The 13,946-nt window shown below is 39.0% G+C and overlaps 2 protein-coding genes across 2 annotated transcripts in view; both read left to right on the top strand.

Moving 5' to 3' along the window:
• The window catches only part of LOC308096048 (peroxisomal ATPase PEX1-like), a 643,221-nt gene that overhangs the window by 605,745 nt on the left and 23,530 nt on the right, over nucleotides 1–13,946 (top strand). The window lies entirely within an intron of this gene.
• On the top strand, nucleotides 9,529–13,545 carry LOC308096060 (GTPase IMAP family member 4-like). Its single transcript, XM_080443341.1, has 4 exons — nucleotides 9,529–9,587; nucleotides 9,970–10,003; nucleotides 10,545–10,622; nucleotides 11,138–13,545. Coding segments are annotated over exons 2-4 (1,401 nt in total). The 5' UTR covers nucleotides 9,529–9,587; nucleotides 9,970–10,002; the 3' UTR covers nucleotides 12,460–13,545.

Raw genomic sequence — 13,946 nt, 5'->3', positions numbered from 1 at the left:
CTTCTTACACAGGAGAGAAATTACATTTTGACCTTCATGCAGTACCACTTGTCTACCAGTAGGTCAGACCTTACCATTTCTCAACAGAAGAGCAGGGAGACCAAATACAACCACCACCATTGTGTTTATAACCACCAGTTATATTGTATTAACATACTCTACCATACAGATTGGTCAAAATAACATGTTATTCACTAATAAAGTTACATAGTGTAGCTTACAGGTCTACATGGTAGAACATAGATTCAGCTCAGAATGTAACCATGTATCCTACAATAATGTGATCATGTTAATCTCTCATGTATGTTTGTATGACACTGTGCTATAGGATCTTCCAGACCCAGTTAAATGGTAGTTAGGCTCACAAATGATCATCAAATAAAACATATTCTAATTATTGTAGCCACAAACTAAATAAACTGTTAAAGGGCAAGACCACTTTGGTAGAGGTTTGGGTTGTGTAGTTACCTTGCCATGATGTAACTCCAAAGGTGGGCAAGCAATAAAAAATAATTGCTCCATTGATTAGAAATTGATAATTCAAAATATGCTCCTCATTGACTTACATTGTACGGTAAAACTCTCAAAGTCACTCTTTTAGCACATAAACGAACGCAAACAAAGTTGATTCAGACAATATAGAACATCACCAAACCCAGTACTGTTTTTTTTTTAAATAAAAATGTCAACTTCCTGTTGATTTTGCCATTTTTAATAAGTAGAAAACCTGGACTGGATCCGCGGATCCGGATCCAGATCTTCAAATAGTAAAATCAAAAGGAAGTTGACATTTTTATTAAAAAAACAAACAGTACTGGGTTTGGTGATGTTCTATATTGCCTGAATCAGCTATGTTTGGGTTCATTTATGTGCTAAAAGAGTGACTTTGAGAGCTGTTTTACCGTACAATGTAAGTCAATGAGGAGCATTTTTTTAATTATCAATTTCTAATCAATGGAGCAATTATTTTTGATTTCTTGCCCACCTTTGGAGTTACATCATGGCAAGGTAACTACACAACCCAAACCTCTACCAAAGTGGTCTTACCCTTTAAGGACAAATACATACACACAACCTCAGGAACAAGAACACATGCAGTTTCTGATGTGGTCTGACATGTGATTACATTCCAATCATCACAATCCATCCTATGTGTTTACATATTACACTAACATGTGCTCTCCCTTAACCCATTAAGACCGGGAACGCATCCGTGTCACTTTCATGCAATTTCTTTCAGATATACAAGCTCATAGCGCGGCACCGAGTGCCGCGCTATGAGCTTGTAGATCTGCAATTTTTAATATATATATATATAAAAAAATATATATATATGGTATATTCATTTCTTTTGTGTGAAAATTTGTGCAAATCTTTGAATATATATGTTTTTTAAAGCGAACATTTTGATCTCAAATCTTTGAACGTTGTTGCTATAATATCAGTGGTTCCCAAACTTTTTCATGTCAAGGACCACCCAAAATGATATGTATTTGGCCGTGGACCCCCACCTCAAAATATTTTGTTCCAGGGACCCCCAGAAGTTGTAACAGAGTAAAAAAAATTTGCTTAAAGAAAAATACATATTCAAAGATTTGCACAAATGTTCACAAGTTTTTCAAAAATAGTAGATCTACAAGCTCATAGCGCGGTACAGAGTGCCGCGCTATGAGCTTGTATATCTGCTATTTTTGAATAGCCAAAACAATCTTAAAATGACAGAGATGCGTTCCCGGTCTTAAAGGGTTAACATATACAGATACAGAATGCATGTTAATACCAGATATAAATGATGGCATACTGAGGAAGATTAAATGAATGAATCAGAAGATTATTATGGAGGATAAAGTTGATTCCTGAGTAGTGTGGAGGTGAACGTTTTGTGCAAACATTAAAAATATGACAAGTTGGTGCCCACAAGGCTGGTTAATAATTAATGGCATGGACTGCAGAAACAGTTGACATGAATAGCAAATAATCTTGACATCAGACAATAGATTGATTCAAGTACTCAACACTTTGTTTTTTTACTATGAAACTAATCATTTTACTATAAATCAATCTGTCATAGCAGATGAAAATGTTTCACTCTTAATATATACTATAGTGTAGAATTGTATCTCTAAGCTGACATTTAGTCACTTCACAAATGAAATTAGAATGTTGTAATTAGAATGCTGAATCATTATGATTAATGAAGCAAGATATTACTTTGTAAAATAATTGAGATAGTCGATTAATTTAACCCATTCTATAGTGCATTCCATAGTTCAGGTTCCTTAACAATTTGCTAATTATTAGTAATCTTTCTGTTTGTGAAGTATCAGTTTTCTAACCATTCAAACCATGTGTTTTCTCTTTACATGAATGATGAATGTGAACGTGAACTAGTGGGATGTGAGTATTAAATCAATTCTACTTCATGTCCTCCAATATGTTTTCAGATTGACATCAAGTTTTCACCATAGCGGAATACAAACTGAAGGAGTCTTAACCAATGAAACCCTCTATACTTAGTGAAACAGACCTGAGTTAACTCTGTACTTGGACCACTTTTCCCCTCTGTACCAAATATCTAACATTCTTATTCCAGGTTATTTAGCAATTTAAAAGAAAACACTCGGTCATCTTTATGTATAAAATATCAGTTTTCTAAACACATGTGTTTTTCTTTTTATGCAATATGAAGATGATGGTGAGTATCAAACATATTCTACTTCATGTTCACTGATGTGTTTTCAGATTAATATCACGTTCTCACAATCATAGAACACAAATTGAATGGATCTAATCAGTCTTCACTGTGAATGACATTGTATTTTATATCGCTTGATGTTTCAAGCCTAATATTTTTTTACAAGGATGGTTATTTGCTTATACGAATACAAATATGACCTTTTCTGTCAAATCCCAAGAGTTATTATTAAGGTCATGAGCTTCCCAAATCACCTCTTGTACTAATGTCTGCAGTTTTAATACAAAATAAATACATTTTCACATAATTATTTATGTAAAATATAAATGACTTCAACAACTATTGCATTATTGGTCTGTATCATAGTAATACTCTATAACAGTGACTGACAGTCAGTCTCATATCAATGAGCAGATCCAGTCATGTTGCTGGTAAACTGAGAAACAGGTTGAAGTGTAACCACTCTCACTGTCCACGCTTTATATTTCACTTATTTTAGACAAAACAAAATCAAAACGTTAACAATAATGATCTGACTCACAATCAGAAGACTTTTTATCATCTTAACAGAGGAAGGTTTTACTATACATACCGTAGAAAACAATTACTTTATTGATATTTTAAACCCTCTATACTTGGTAAACTGTGCTAGGTATTCCCTTTTTTCCCAGTCTACACTCATCTCTTTGGCAAAAATAGCTGATCTACAAGCATACAAACTTATCACGATGCGTTGTGAGCTTGTAGATCAACAATTTTTTCACAAACTTTCCCCTCAGAATAGGGATGCTGGGGTTCAAGTGGTTAAGCTGACATTTAATCACTTCATATATTTGATCTACATGTTGTGTCTATGTGTTAATGTGTTGAAGAGTTGACCTGTTTGTAAATGTTACAGATAAACACTATCTAAAGATGAACAGAAACAGTAGCAGACCTTACTGCATACCATATACTGTAAAACAGTGGTTCTCAACCTTTTCAGTCCGCGACCCCCCAAAATAATCATATTTGAACTGGGGACCCCCCCAAATAATCATATTTGAATTGGGGACCCCCCAAACTAATCATATTTGAACTGGGGACCCCCCACCCTGACAAGCTCTTGGAATTGTAGGAGTTGAGGCATTCAATTTTAATTGACTCGGTTCCACAGATAAATATTGTGAAAATAGCTGATCTACAAGCATGTAGATCAGCTATTTACACAATGTTTGCCTCTTTCTTTGGTAATATTTGACAATTTGGCCTTTATGTTTAATAGAATAGTTTGTTGATTACTTTTCACACAGTAGCCTAATGGTCTTTTTTCCCTTTTCATTTTAGAGGTATTAAAAAGGTCTTAAAAGTCCTTAAATTGTCACTTTAGAAATGTGCAGATACCCTGTATACACTTATACTGTATGTTGGTTTGTTTACTGTTGAGTGAGAAAACAATGTTGCACATTATACTAATCATCTGGGGACCCCCCAACATAATTTGGGGACCCCCCTGGGATCCCAACCCACAAGTTGAGAACCACTGCTGTACAAGATAGTGTCATTTAAGTTAACAGCCAAGCTGATTTATATTATTGACAGATTATAATACACAATTATGAGACATCAGATTAATGTATTATTATTTAATAATTCTATGTCATGTCTAGGTTATTTAACCACTGAAACCCCAGCATCCTTATTGTGGGGAAGGTTTTCACAGAAAATAGCTGAAGTGTCGCAGTGCGACGAGTTGTCATACAGGGGTCAAATCCAGATACAGGCAGAGGCAGTGGCGACCGGGGTTGCACGGGGGTCCCTGTGGCGGCCGGGGGTCAACGGGGGTCCCCGTGGCGACCGGGGTTGCACGGGGGTCCCTGTGGCGGCCGGGGGTCCACGGGGGTCCCCGTGGCGACCGGGGTTGCACGGGGGTCCCTGTGGCGGTCGGGGGTCCACGGGGGTCCCCGTGGCGACCGGGTGTGCACGGGGGTCCCCGTCAACACGGGGCCCCCATGGACCCGTGTACCCCCGGACCCCCGTGGACCCCCGGCCCCCCGTTGACCTCCGGCCACCAAAAGGCAAGCTTTTCACTTGTAGATCTTCAATTTTAGAAATTAGAAAAGGATTCTAAGTGTTTATAATTAAAATTCCAATATTCACTTAAACTCCTCATGTTTAAGCCTAACTGAATTATATATTTATGGACATAAATTAATTGTATATTTTTGGACGACTTTTGCATATAATTTGTCTGCAATACTTTTGACGATCCTGGCTCGACAAAGCCGCTCCTTCTCAGCCCGGCTTGGCGTTCGTGGAACTGAATAAACCATGCTGAACAGTGCAGGCTTGTCAAACCTGGATTTGCCTTTTAAACCAAGATAATTTAATTCCGCTTTCGTGAAACAGGGCCCTGGTCTGATCAGCAGGCAGAGAATAGTGGTATGAGTGAGGCAATAAATACTGTGGCTAGTCAGTGGAAACAGGCACAGGTGTGGAAGTGGGCACAGGTGTGTGGTGCTCCCATGGGCGTGGGCGTGACACCAACAACTATTGGGACTCTATTGTTCTCAATAACGGTGACTGACAGTCAGTCTCATATCAATGAGCAGCTCCAGTCATGTTGCTGGTAAACTGAGGAAAGCTAGTTGTTGAAAAGAGGTGAAATATCCATTCATGAAAATAATGCTGAACTGTTCAGATACCTTTTTAGAGCCGGACCTAAAACACCCCATCATGTTGTAAAAGAGGAAACAAAGGATTATTATGAAGGGTGATTTACAGTGGAATTGTCTGATACAGAAATGTCTACGAAGTTGTGTATACATTCTAAAGGTGGCCTGAACAACAGGAACCACAGAGAGTGTGGATTTTGAAGAAATAGGTAGGCAAGAATTCAAAGTTAGAAGAGAGGCTGGTGCAGAAAAAAATGAATGGAGTAAGGGTGGGTTTAAGGGCTTTATTTTGGAGCAGGAGCACTGTCAACAGTTGCACTGACTTCGGATGAATTGACCATTCCTCATTTTGCAGTGGCTCAGAGTTCTTACCCACTGCCTGTTTTTGGTGTTTTGGGGATTCACTGTACACTGGTGTGGGAGGAGAGGTGCAGTAGGGGGTGTGGTTTGCAAACAGCAGCATCCAGCAATTGTGGTGTCAACAAGGTCAAAGATTTGTCCAGCGAAACTGCGTCATCATGACTCACACAGAATATTGAAAGCATATATCCATATAGGTTTCTAAGTAATAAAAGTCTTACTGATTGATCAACTAAAAAGTGATCATTTGGTTGACCATGATTGAATCCACCTGCAACACGCCCATAGACAATATTCAGCGTAATGCAACCCATCTCACCACTGCACCAGATATGCACCCTTCTCTGGTCCTGACCATTCAAAATTCTGTTGCCACGCCCCACTTGCCACACTATTGACCATCTGACCCGCTCTGCATTGTACTAATGTCTATAGTAAGTTCTGCTTCTGAAATTGGGTTCTCTCTCTAAAAATTGTCTCTAGTCTGCAGAAATAGTAGACATGCTGCTGGCTGTGCCTTTGGTGTTTACTGTACTGTGGTATAAAGTCACAAGGAAACTAAACATCTGTTACAGGGTAGAGCAGATGATAACTTCTGTCTGGACAGTGTCTCTCTCTGAATGTTGGTGGAGATGACTGATTTATCCTTAGTGACACCTATAGCTCTGAGTCCAATTAGTTTGACTCAGGCAGGCATGGCTGCTTAAATCAGTCATTCCCCATCCTACAATTTGAAATCAACATTGTGACACCTCTGGATTTATTTATGTATTTAGTTGAGTTATCTTGAACTCTCAGCCCAGGACCCATGGGAGGAGAGTGACATAATTATTCATAAAAGTAATTAATAATAATAATATATATAATACTATAATATAATAATATTTACAATAGGTATACAAACCTAAAAAAAAAAAAGCTACAGACTGCAGTAAAACCTGCAAGGAGGGTTTAAAAATCCATCAAGGTAGAATGAGACGTTTTTGCCTAGCAGCAATGATGACGACGCAACGCACAGAAGAATGCCCAATTCTGGTCAGACGAAGGAGGAGCCAGGCCCGGAGTCAACCCACAGTGCCTAGAGCCTCCTAGTGTCCCCAAAACTTTCTGTTAACATCTCACCTGCCACCCTAAACCCTAACCCCCTCATTAGCACTGTCTCTTACTCCCCTCAAGAGACAGTGGGGGCTGTAGTATGCCACTTGGACACAGACCGGGGTCTGATCAGCCTCGGTCGGGTCGCCTGGAGAAGGGTGTCTGTTGCGAGACCCGAAACACCCAGTGACTCCAGGAAACAACACTGATGATGTGTCCAAGTTTGTGCATCAGTAGATGTATTTATTTACAAAGGCTGTTTTTATCCGATGGTAGGTAAAACTAAAGCTGAAGCTTATCTCAGCAAGGAGACAGCAGAGCAGAAGAATAGAAGAAAGAAATCAGCTCATATGCTTGGTAAGTAGGATAACAAACAGATTCAAACGAAAACTACATTAAACTTTATTATACTTTACATTTATCAATGAAACACAATTACACACACACACACACACACACACACACACACACACACACACACACACACACACACACACGTATTACTATACTTGTGAGGTAAATGAAGGTTTTAGGACGGTGATTTTACGAATGCCATTTTCTTTGTTGCCTGTTTTAACCGCAAAGCCGAAAAATCAGATCTACAGACACGTCATGAGCTTGTAGATCTGATATTGTCAGTGCACGACACCGCGTACGATTAAGTTTAAATCCTAACGCCTAAACTTAACCTCTTAATGTCTAATCCTAAACTTTAACCCAACCTATAATATTTTCTTAATTGTAAGCCTTTTCTCTAAAAAGAAATTCTAACCATAAAACAACCATTTATTTTTCGAGGACCCGGAAAATGGTCACAATGTCTATTTCTGAAATTATACTATACTTGTGGGGACATTTGGCCCTCACAAGTATAGTAATACAAGTATACACATGCATGCACACACACGCGCGCGTACGCACAAGCGCACACACACACACACACACACACACACACACACACACACACACACACACGTTACAATGTCTTTGGTTCATCTGAGCGTGTATGTTCTGTAGATCCACAGGTCCTACGGACAGAACTGGAGAAAAGTAATAAACTACTGACAGAAACAGACCAAGAATTGGACGAAAGTAAGAAACTACTAACAAAAAAAGGTCAAGAATTGGACGAAAGTAAGAAACTACTGACAGAAAAAGGCCAAGAATTGGATGAAAGTAATAAACTACTGACAAAGAAAGGCCAAGAATTGGATGAAAGTAATAAACTACTGACAAAAAAAGGCCAAGAATTGGATAAAAGTAATAAACTACTGACAACAAAAGGCCAAGAATTGGATGAAAGTAATAAACTACTGACAACAAAAGGCCAAGAATTGGATGAAAGTAATAAACTACTGACAAAAAAAGGCCAAGAATTGGATGAAAGTAAGACACTACTGACAAAAAAAGGCCAAGAATTGGATGAAAGTAATATACTACTGAAAGAAAAAGGTCAAGAATTGGATGAAAGTAATAAACTAATGACAAAAAAAGGCCAAGAATTGGATGAAAGTAATAAACTACTGACAAAAAAAGGCCAAGAATTGGATGAAAGTAATAAACTACTGACAAAAAAAGGCCAAGAATTGGATGAAAGTAATACACTACTGACAAAAAAAGGCCAAGAATTGGATGAAAGTAATAAACTACTGACAAAAAAAGGCCAAGATTTGGATGAAAGTAATACACTACTGACAAAAAAAGGCCAAGAACTGGATGAAAGTAAGAAACTACTTACAAAAAAAGGCCAAGAATTGGATGAATGTAAGAAACTACTGACAGAAAAAGGCCAAGAATTGGATGAAAGTAATAAACTACTGACAAAAAAAGGCCAAGAGGATGAAAGTAATAAACTACTGACAAAAAAAGGCCAAGAATTGGATGAAAGTAATAAACTACTGACAGAAAAAGGCCAAGAATTGGATGAAAGTAATAAACTACTGACAAAAAAAGTTCATGAATTGGATGAAAGTAATAAACTACTGACAGAAACATACCAACAACTGAATCAGAAAGATGAAGAGCTGAAGACGATGCAAGAGGAATGGGATGATGTCATCACTGAAAACAAACAGCTTGGTGAGAAATGGATTTAAAAAGAAAGACCTCATCTCTCTTGATTATTTTTATCAGTGGTTCATTAAATAATGAATACTATTTAATATAATAAGTATATCTTCAACGTTGCAGCTCAGCAGATCTGCGATCTGAAAACTGAATTAGAGAAACTGAGGACTGAATCAGACCAAAAGACTGGTAAGTAAAATGAAATATATGTCCTTAATTGGATTATAAAAATGTTAAAAATTATATCTCTAGATTATGTTTTCAGTGGTTCATCAAAATATAAATGCTGTATCTTCAACCTGTCATTGCAGCTCAGCAGATCTGTCATCGTGATCTGACTGAATTAGAGAAACTGAGGACTGAGTCAGACAAAAAGACTGGTCAGTAATCTGAAATATATTTCCTTCATGTGTGACGTCAACATTAGTAAGTTGATAAATAGTTGTCTTGTATTATAGAGAGTGGGTTTACCTCTACAGCAGGCCCCAAGCTACCAATCAGGAGATGGAGCATCAACATTCCTCCAGAAAGTTAGTAATAAAAAGTGCAAAAGTACTATAGAATACATCCAGTGTCATTTAATAGCCCAGTAACCCCATTTGTTTTCCTTACTATTGTCAATACATTGACTATTTATGTTGCAGAGGATGGAGAGAACACAGACTCCACTCTTCCACTGAGGAGGACACGCAGTATGCTATATCTTCCTCCAGACTGTGAGTCCATGTTACTCTTTAAATTTCTGTTGAACTTCATGATGTTACACTATTCATTCTGGTCATGCATTCAATTTCATAGCCTGCCTTTAAAATGTGTTATAAATGAAACTCTTAACTTTCTATGCTTATGGTTCTATTGACAAGAAAAAGTAAATCTACATAATGATGTAAATTTTATCACCAGCTCATGTCTGTGCATCTCAGATTGTGTGATTGTGTGTACTTTATGTGCGGACAAGCCCACTGACTGCTAATGTGTTAGAAAAGAAAAATAGACGCTTTGTTTGAGGAGATAATGAAAGGATATTCATCACTATACCTGCTCTATTATATTATGTGACGATAAAGGACTTGAAATTGACGTGACATTTGTTCCCAGGTTTGTAATATCTACACCCGAGAAAAATAAAAAAGTAAATAAAAAATACTTCTCAAAGCTTTGTTGAGGGAATTTATTCGAATTTCTGGCCGTCAGAGTATAACAGGAATGCACAGAAATAACTGACGCAAGATAGAGTAAAACTACAGTAAACATTTTCTCACAAATCCTTCAGTTTTTTGGAAGAAGTTTGTTAGATTATGAGTATTATAGTATTGAGCGTTGCCTGTATTGCTCTTGAATGCATGTGTCTGCAAATTGTAGTATAATCTCAACCATCTGCTGTCCATGGACCCTCTCACCTATAGCAAGTGTAGTCAGACCTTAAGACTGTCAAGGGTGTAAAAAGACATGAACATTACCAGTAAAGCTTAACACAAAAGAATTGTGAATAGTCAAAAGTGCAAGTCTTTCTATTTGATGTCAGAACCACACCATAGCATCTCATCATAACATCACAGATTAGAGCATATATGTGTAGAATGTGTGGCTATAGAACATGGCTAAAGCTCTTTCGCTCTACTCTGTTTTTAATCCACCTGGACTGTTTGATTGATGTCTGTGTTGTGTTGCAGTGGGTGGAGAGACCACAGATGAAGACTCCTCTCTACCAGTGAGGAAGAGGAGACACAGTAAGGCTGAACCTCCATATAGTGAGTCTATGCTGCTTTTACAAATAGTCTAGCAAGGAACATTATAGTCTATAGAGTATGTGTTAATCTAAAAAAAAGTACAGTTAGTGCACAAGGTTTAAAAACATATAACCTTGATGTATGGAGTTAAGACATAGTGGAATATGTTTACTGTCTTTTTCTCTTGCTATTTGTTCACATTTTCTCTTCCAATTTTGTCATTGTCAATTCTCAAATGTGCTTTGTGTTTCCTGTTGCTGGCAAGTCCCCCACTGTTGGTCTGGTGGTGTAGAGTAGACTACCATGTGTTTCCTCTTACACACATTGGAACCGCTTCTTTACAAATTACTTGACTGATTCATTTATAGTTTGATAAACATTAAGGGTTAGGTTTATCAAACATGTCTGAAGATGACCAATTTGTCCCAGAACAGGACAGCAATTATGAGTCTTTCACACTATGCATGCACAGAGTCTCTGAACAACGCTTATAATGTGGTATTTTCACTCTATTCTTCCATTGTGTTGTCTTTCAGTGGCAGCAGACAACATTATTGACTCACCAGTGTCTGAGCTGAGACTGGTGCTACTGGGGAGGACTGTAGCTGTGAGGAACGCAGTAGGAAACACCATCCTGGGCAGGGAGGTGTTTGGTGCTGAGGCCAGCTCCTCTGAACTGAGCCAGAGGAGTAGGAGGAGAGAGGGTGACGTCTGTGGGAGACGGTTGGTGCTGGTGGATGCTCCAGACTTCTCTGGACGCTCACTGGAGGACACAAGGCAGGATGTGGGGCAGTGTGTACGTCTGTCCGCCCCGGGTCCCCATGCCTTCCTCCTGGTCATACCAGCAGAGTCCTCTGAAGGAGAGGTGAGAGGGATGATGGAGAAGATGCAGGAGGCGTTTGGAGAGAGCTGCTGGGAACACAGCATTGCCATCATTATCCACACTGACAGTATGAAAAAGCAGAGTGTTGAGGAGTTTCTCCAAGCAGGCAGTCAGGAACATCAGCAGCTTGTAGAGAAATGTGGGAGCAGATGCCACGTCCTCAACATTACAGACAGCAGCAATGCTGGTCAGGTTTCACAGCTGCTGGAGAAGATAGAGAGCATGGTGGCACGAAACACAGAGAGCTTCTACAGCACTCAGACCTACCTGGATGCAGAGACCCTCGTCAGAGAGATGGAGAGAAAGATTCAGAGGGACATGGAGGAGAGGAGACACATGGAGGAGCAGGAGATGAGGGAGAGGTTTGAGAATGAGCTTAAGGACTCTCTGAGGAAGATAGATGGATCCATCCAAAAGCTTGAGGGAGACATCAGGAAGATGAACCATCGAATAAGTGAACTGGAGAGACAAATGAGGGAGGAGTGGGGTGAAGAGAGGAAAAGAGAGCTGGAAGGGGAGCTGAGAAGGGAGTCTGAGAGAAGAGAGGAGATGGAGAGAAAGCTCGATAGGTTTAGAGCAAAGAGAGAGAATGAGAGGACAGAGAGGGAGGAGAGACACATACAGGACATAGAGGAGCTGAGAGAGACCTACAAAGCAATTCTGATGAAGGTTCTTCTGTCTGAGATCCAGTGGAACATCATGATCTCAAACACAAAGACGCAGAGAGAGTTTAACAGACAGCTGGGGGAGAAGAATAGAGAGATGACAACACTGAAACACTCAAACACAAAGACGCAGAGAGGGTTAAACATACAGCTGGGGGAGAAGAACAGAGAGATGACAACACTGAGACAAACATTAAAGGAGAGCCACAGCCGTTATTCAGTGCTGGAGGTGGTGTATGAAGACTCACTGGACAAACGTCTGAAGTTACTGGGAAAACTGCCACCAGGAAGTGAACGGAAGTACTTGTGAGGTGGAAGAAAGGAGAGCAGAAGCAGGGTTCATGGTATTTCATTTTTAGCTGCTCTACAGAACAGTCAGACTATCAGTTTGGAAGCAATCTGGGAACCCAGAACCAAATGAGAAGGAAAAACAGCGCCCTCTGCTGTTTGTACTATCTCACTTGGCTCTGGGACAATGACGACGTAGCACCCGTGCGCAAGGAAACCGGGGTTTTGGTCTGCCTTCAGCGTTTCACTTCCGGTGGTGCGACTATGTTTTCATTCCCACTAACAATATTTCTACACGGAACACTAACACCACTTCTCCCAAAGAACATGGATCGTTTTGGTCATAAGCCCACTTGTTTCTATGATAAAAGAGCAAGTTAAAATGTGAATATCTTTTCGTGGTTTTGTCTGCTCCGCGGACGCTATTGTTAAATTAGTTTTGGTTGGTTTCGAGTGGGGAATGATCGGCGGACACGTAAATCCCGCCCACTACATTTGATTGGGTAAAGCGCGGCCTGCTTCCTGATCTGAAGGCACGCCCACTTGTAGCCCAGTGTGTACACGTTATGACAAACCTTCACGACAGATTCCAACGCAGAGCAGAATCTGTTCTTGAGAGATTAGTTTGGAAGAGCAAAAATCTTTTTTAAATGTGGAACTGTATTGTCTTTTAACTAAAAATGTATTGTCCACCGACCGTCATGGCAACAGACATTGAGAGCCATTGTTAGCTTACCAATATGTTTGGAAATTAACTGTGGTGGTATGAGTTGATACGATATCTACTTGGTAACGTGAGTATGTAACTTATGTGCAACATTTTTTAATCTTAAGTACATGTAATGTATGGTTACATACTGTATGTAAGAGTCTTACAAGACATACACCTTTTAATATAGTGGTGTTAATCCCGGTAGTTAATGTTATAGAGGGTAGCTCTCATATGCAAAGCTCACCTGCTTTATCTTTCGTTGCTAAATGTCTAATTAAGGAAGAACGTCTATTCATTCAGTTTAAACAAACAGTCTGTAAATATTGCTTGTGAATAGTTTTTGCAGTTTCTTCTAATTCATGTTATGGTGATGATGATTAAACTTTATCTTTCATATTAAACCCTCTTTCCTAACTAGTGTTACTTTATGTTCAGTCATATATTCATTGCTTTTTTTAATAGACATATATTACCCAGAAGGCCTGTTGATACTGTACATAATATTCATTTTCATATTCACTGTTGATAGTCTGTATATATTCATTGGTATATTAATTGGTGATAGATGTACAGTATATTCATTCATATATTTATTGGTGATAGATGTACAGTATATTAATGCATATATTAATTGGTGATAGATGTACAGTATATTAATGAATGTATGAATTGGTGATGACTACATTTTATCTAAATAATTACAACAACCGTGGCTAAATGTTGGATGTGATTAATGCCTGAGGCTGCTTACTGTACCTCCTTTAACAGAGAGGCCCACTTGAGAATCTTGGAAAGCC

This window comes from Gymnoscopelus braueri, assembly GCF_963280865.1.
Source record: "Gymnoscopelus braueri genome assembly, chromosome: 11".
Classification (NCBI taxonomy): Eukaryota; Metazoa; Chordata; class Actinopteri; order Myctophiformes; family Myctophidae; genus Gymnoscopelus; species Gymnoscopelus braueri.
This window is presented reverse-complemented; position numbering and strand designations above follow the sequence as displayed.

Bases quoted from the DNA above. Each gene is read 5' to 3' on its own strand.
- LOC308096060 (XM_080443341.1), top strand. The intron at 10,623-11,137 runs GTGAGTCTATGC...GTTGTCTTTCAG, and splicing joins TAAGGCTGAACCTCCATATA to TGGCAGCAGACAACATTATT.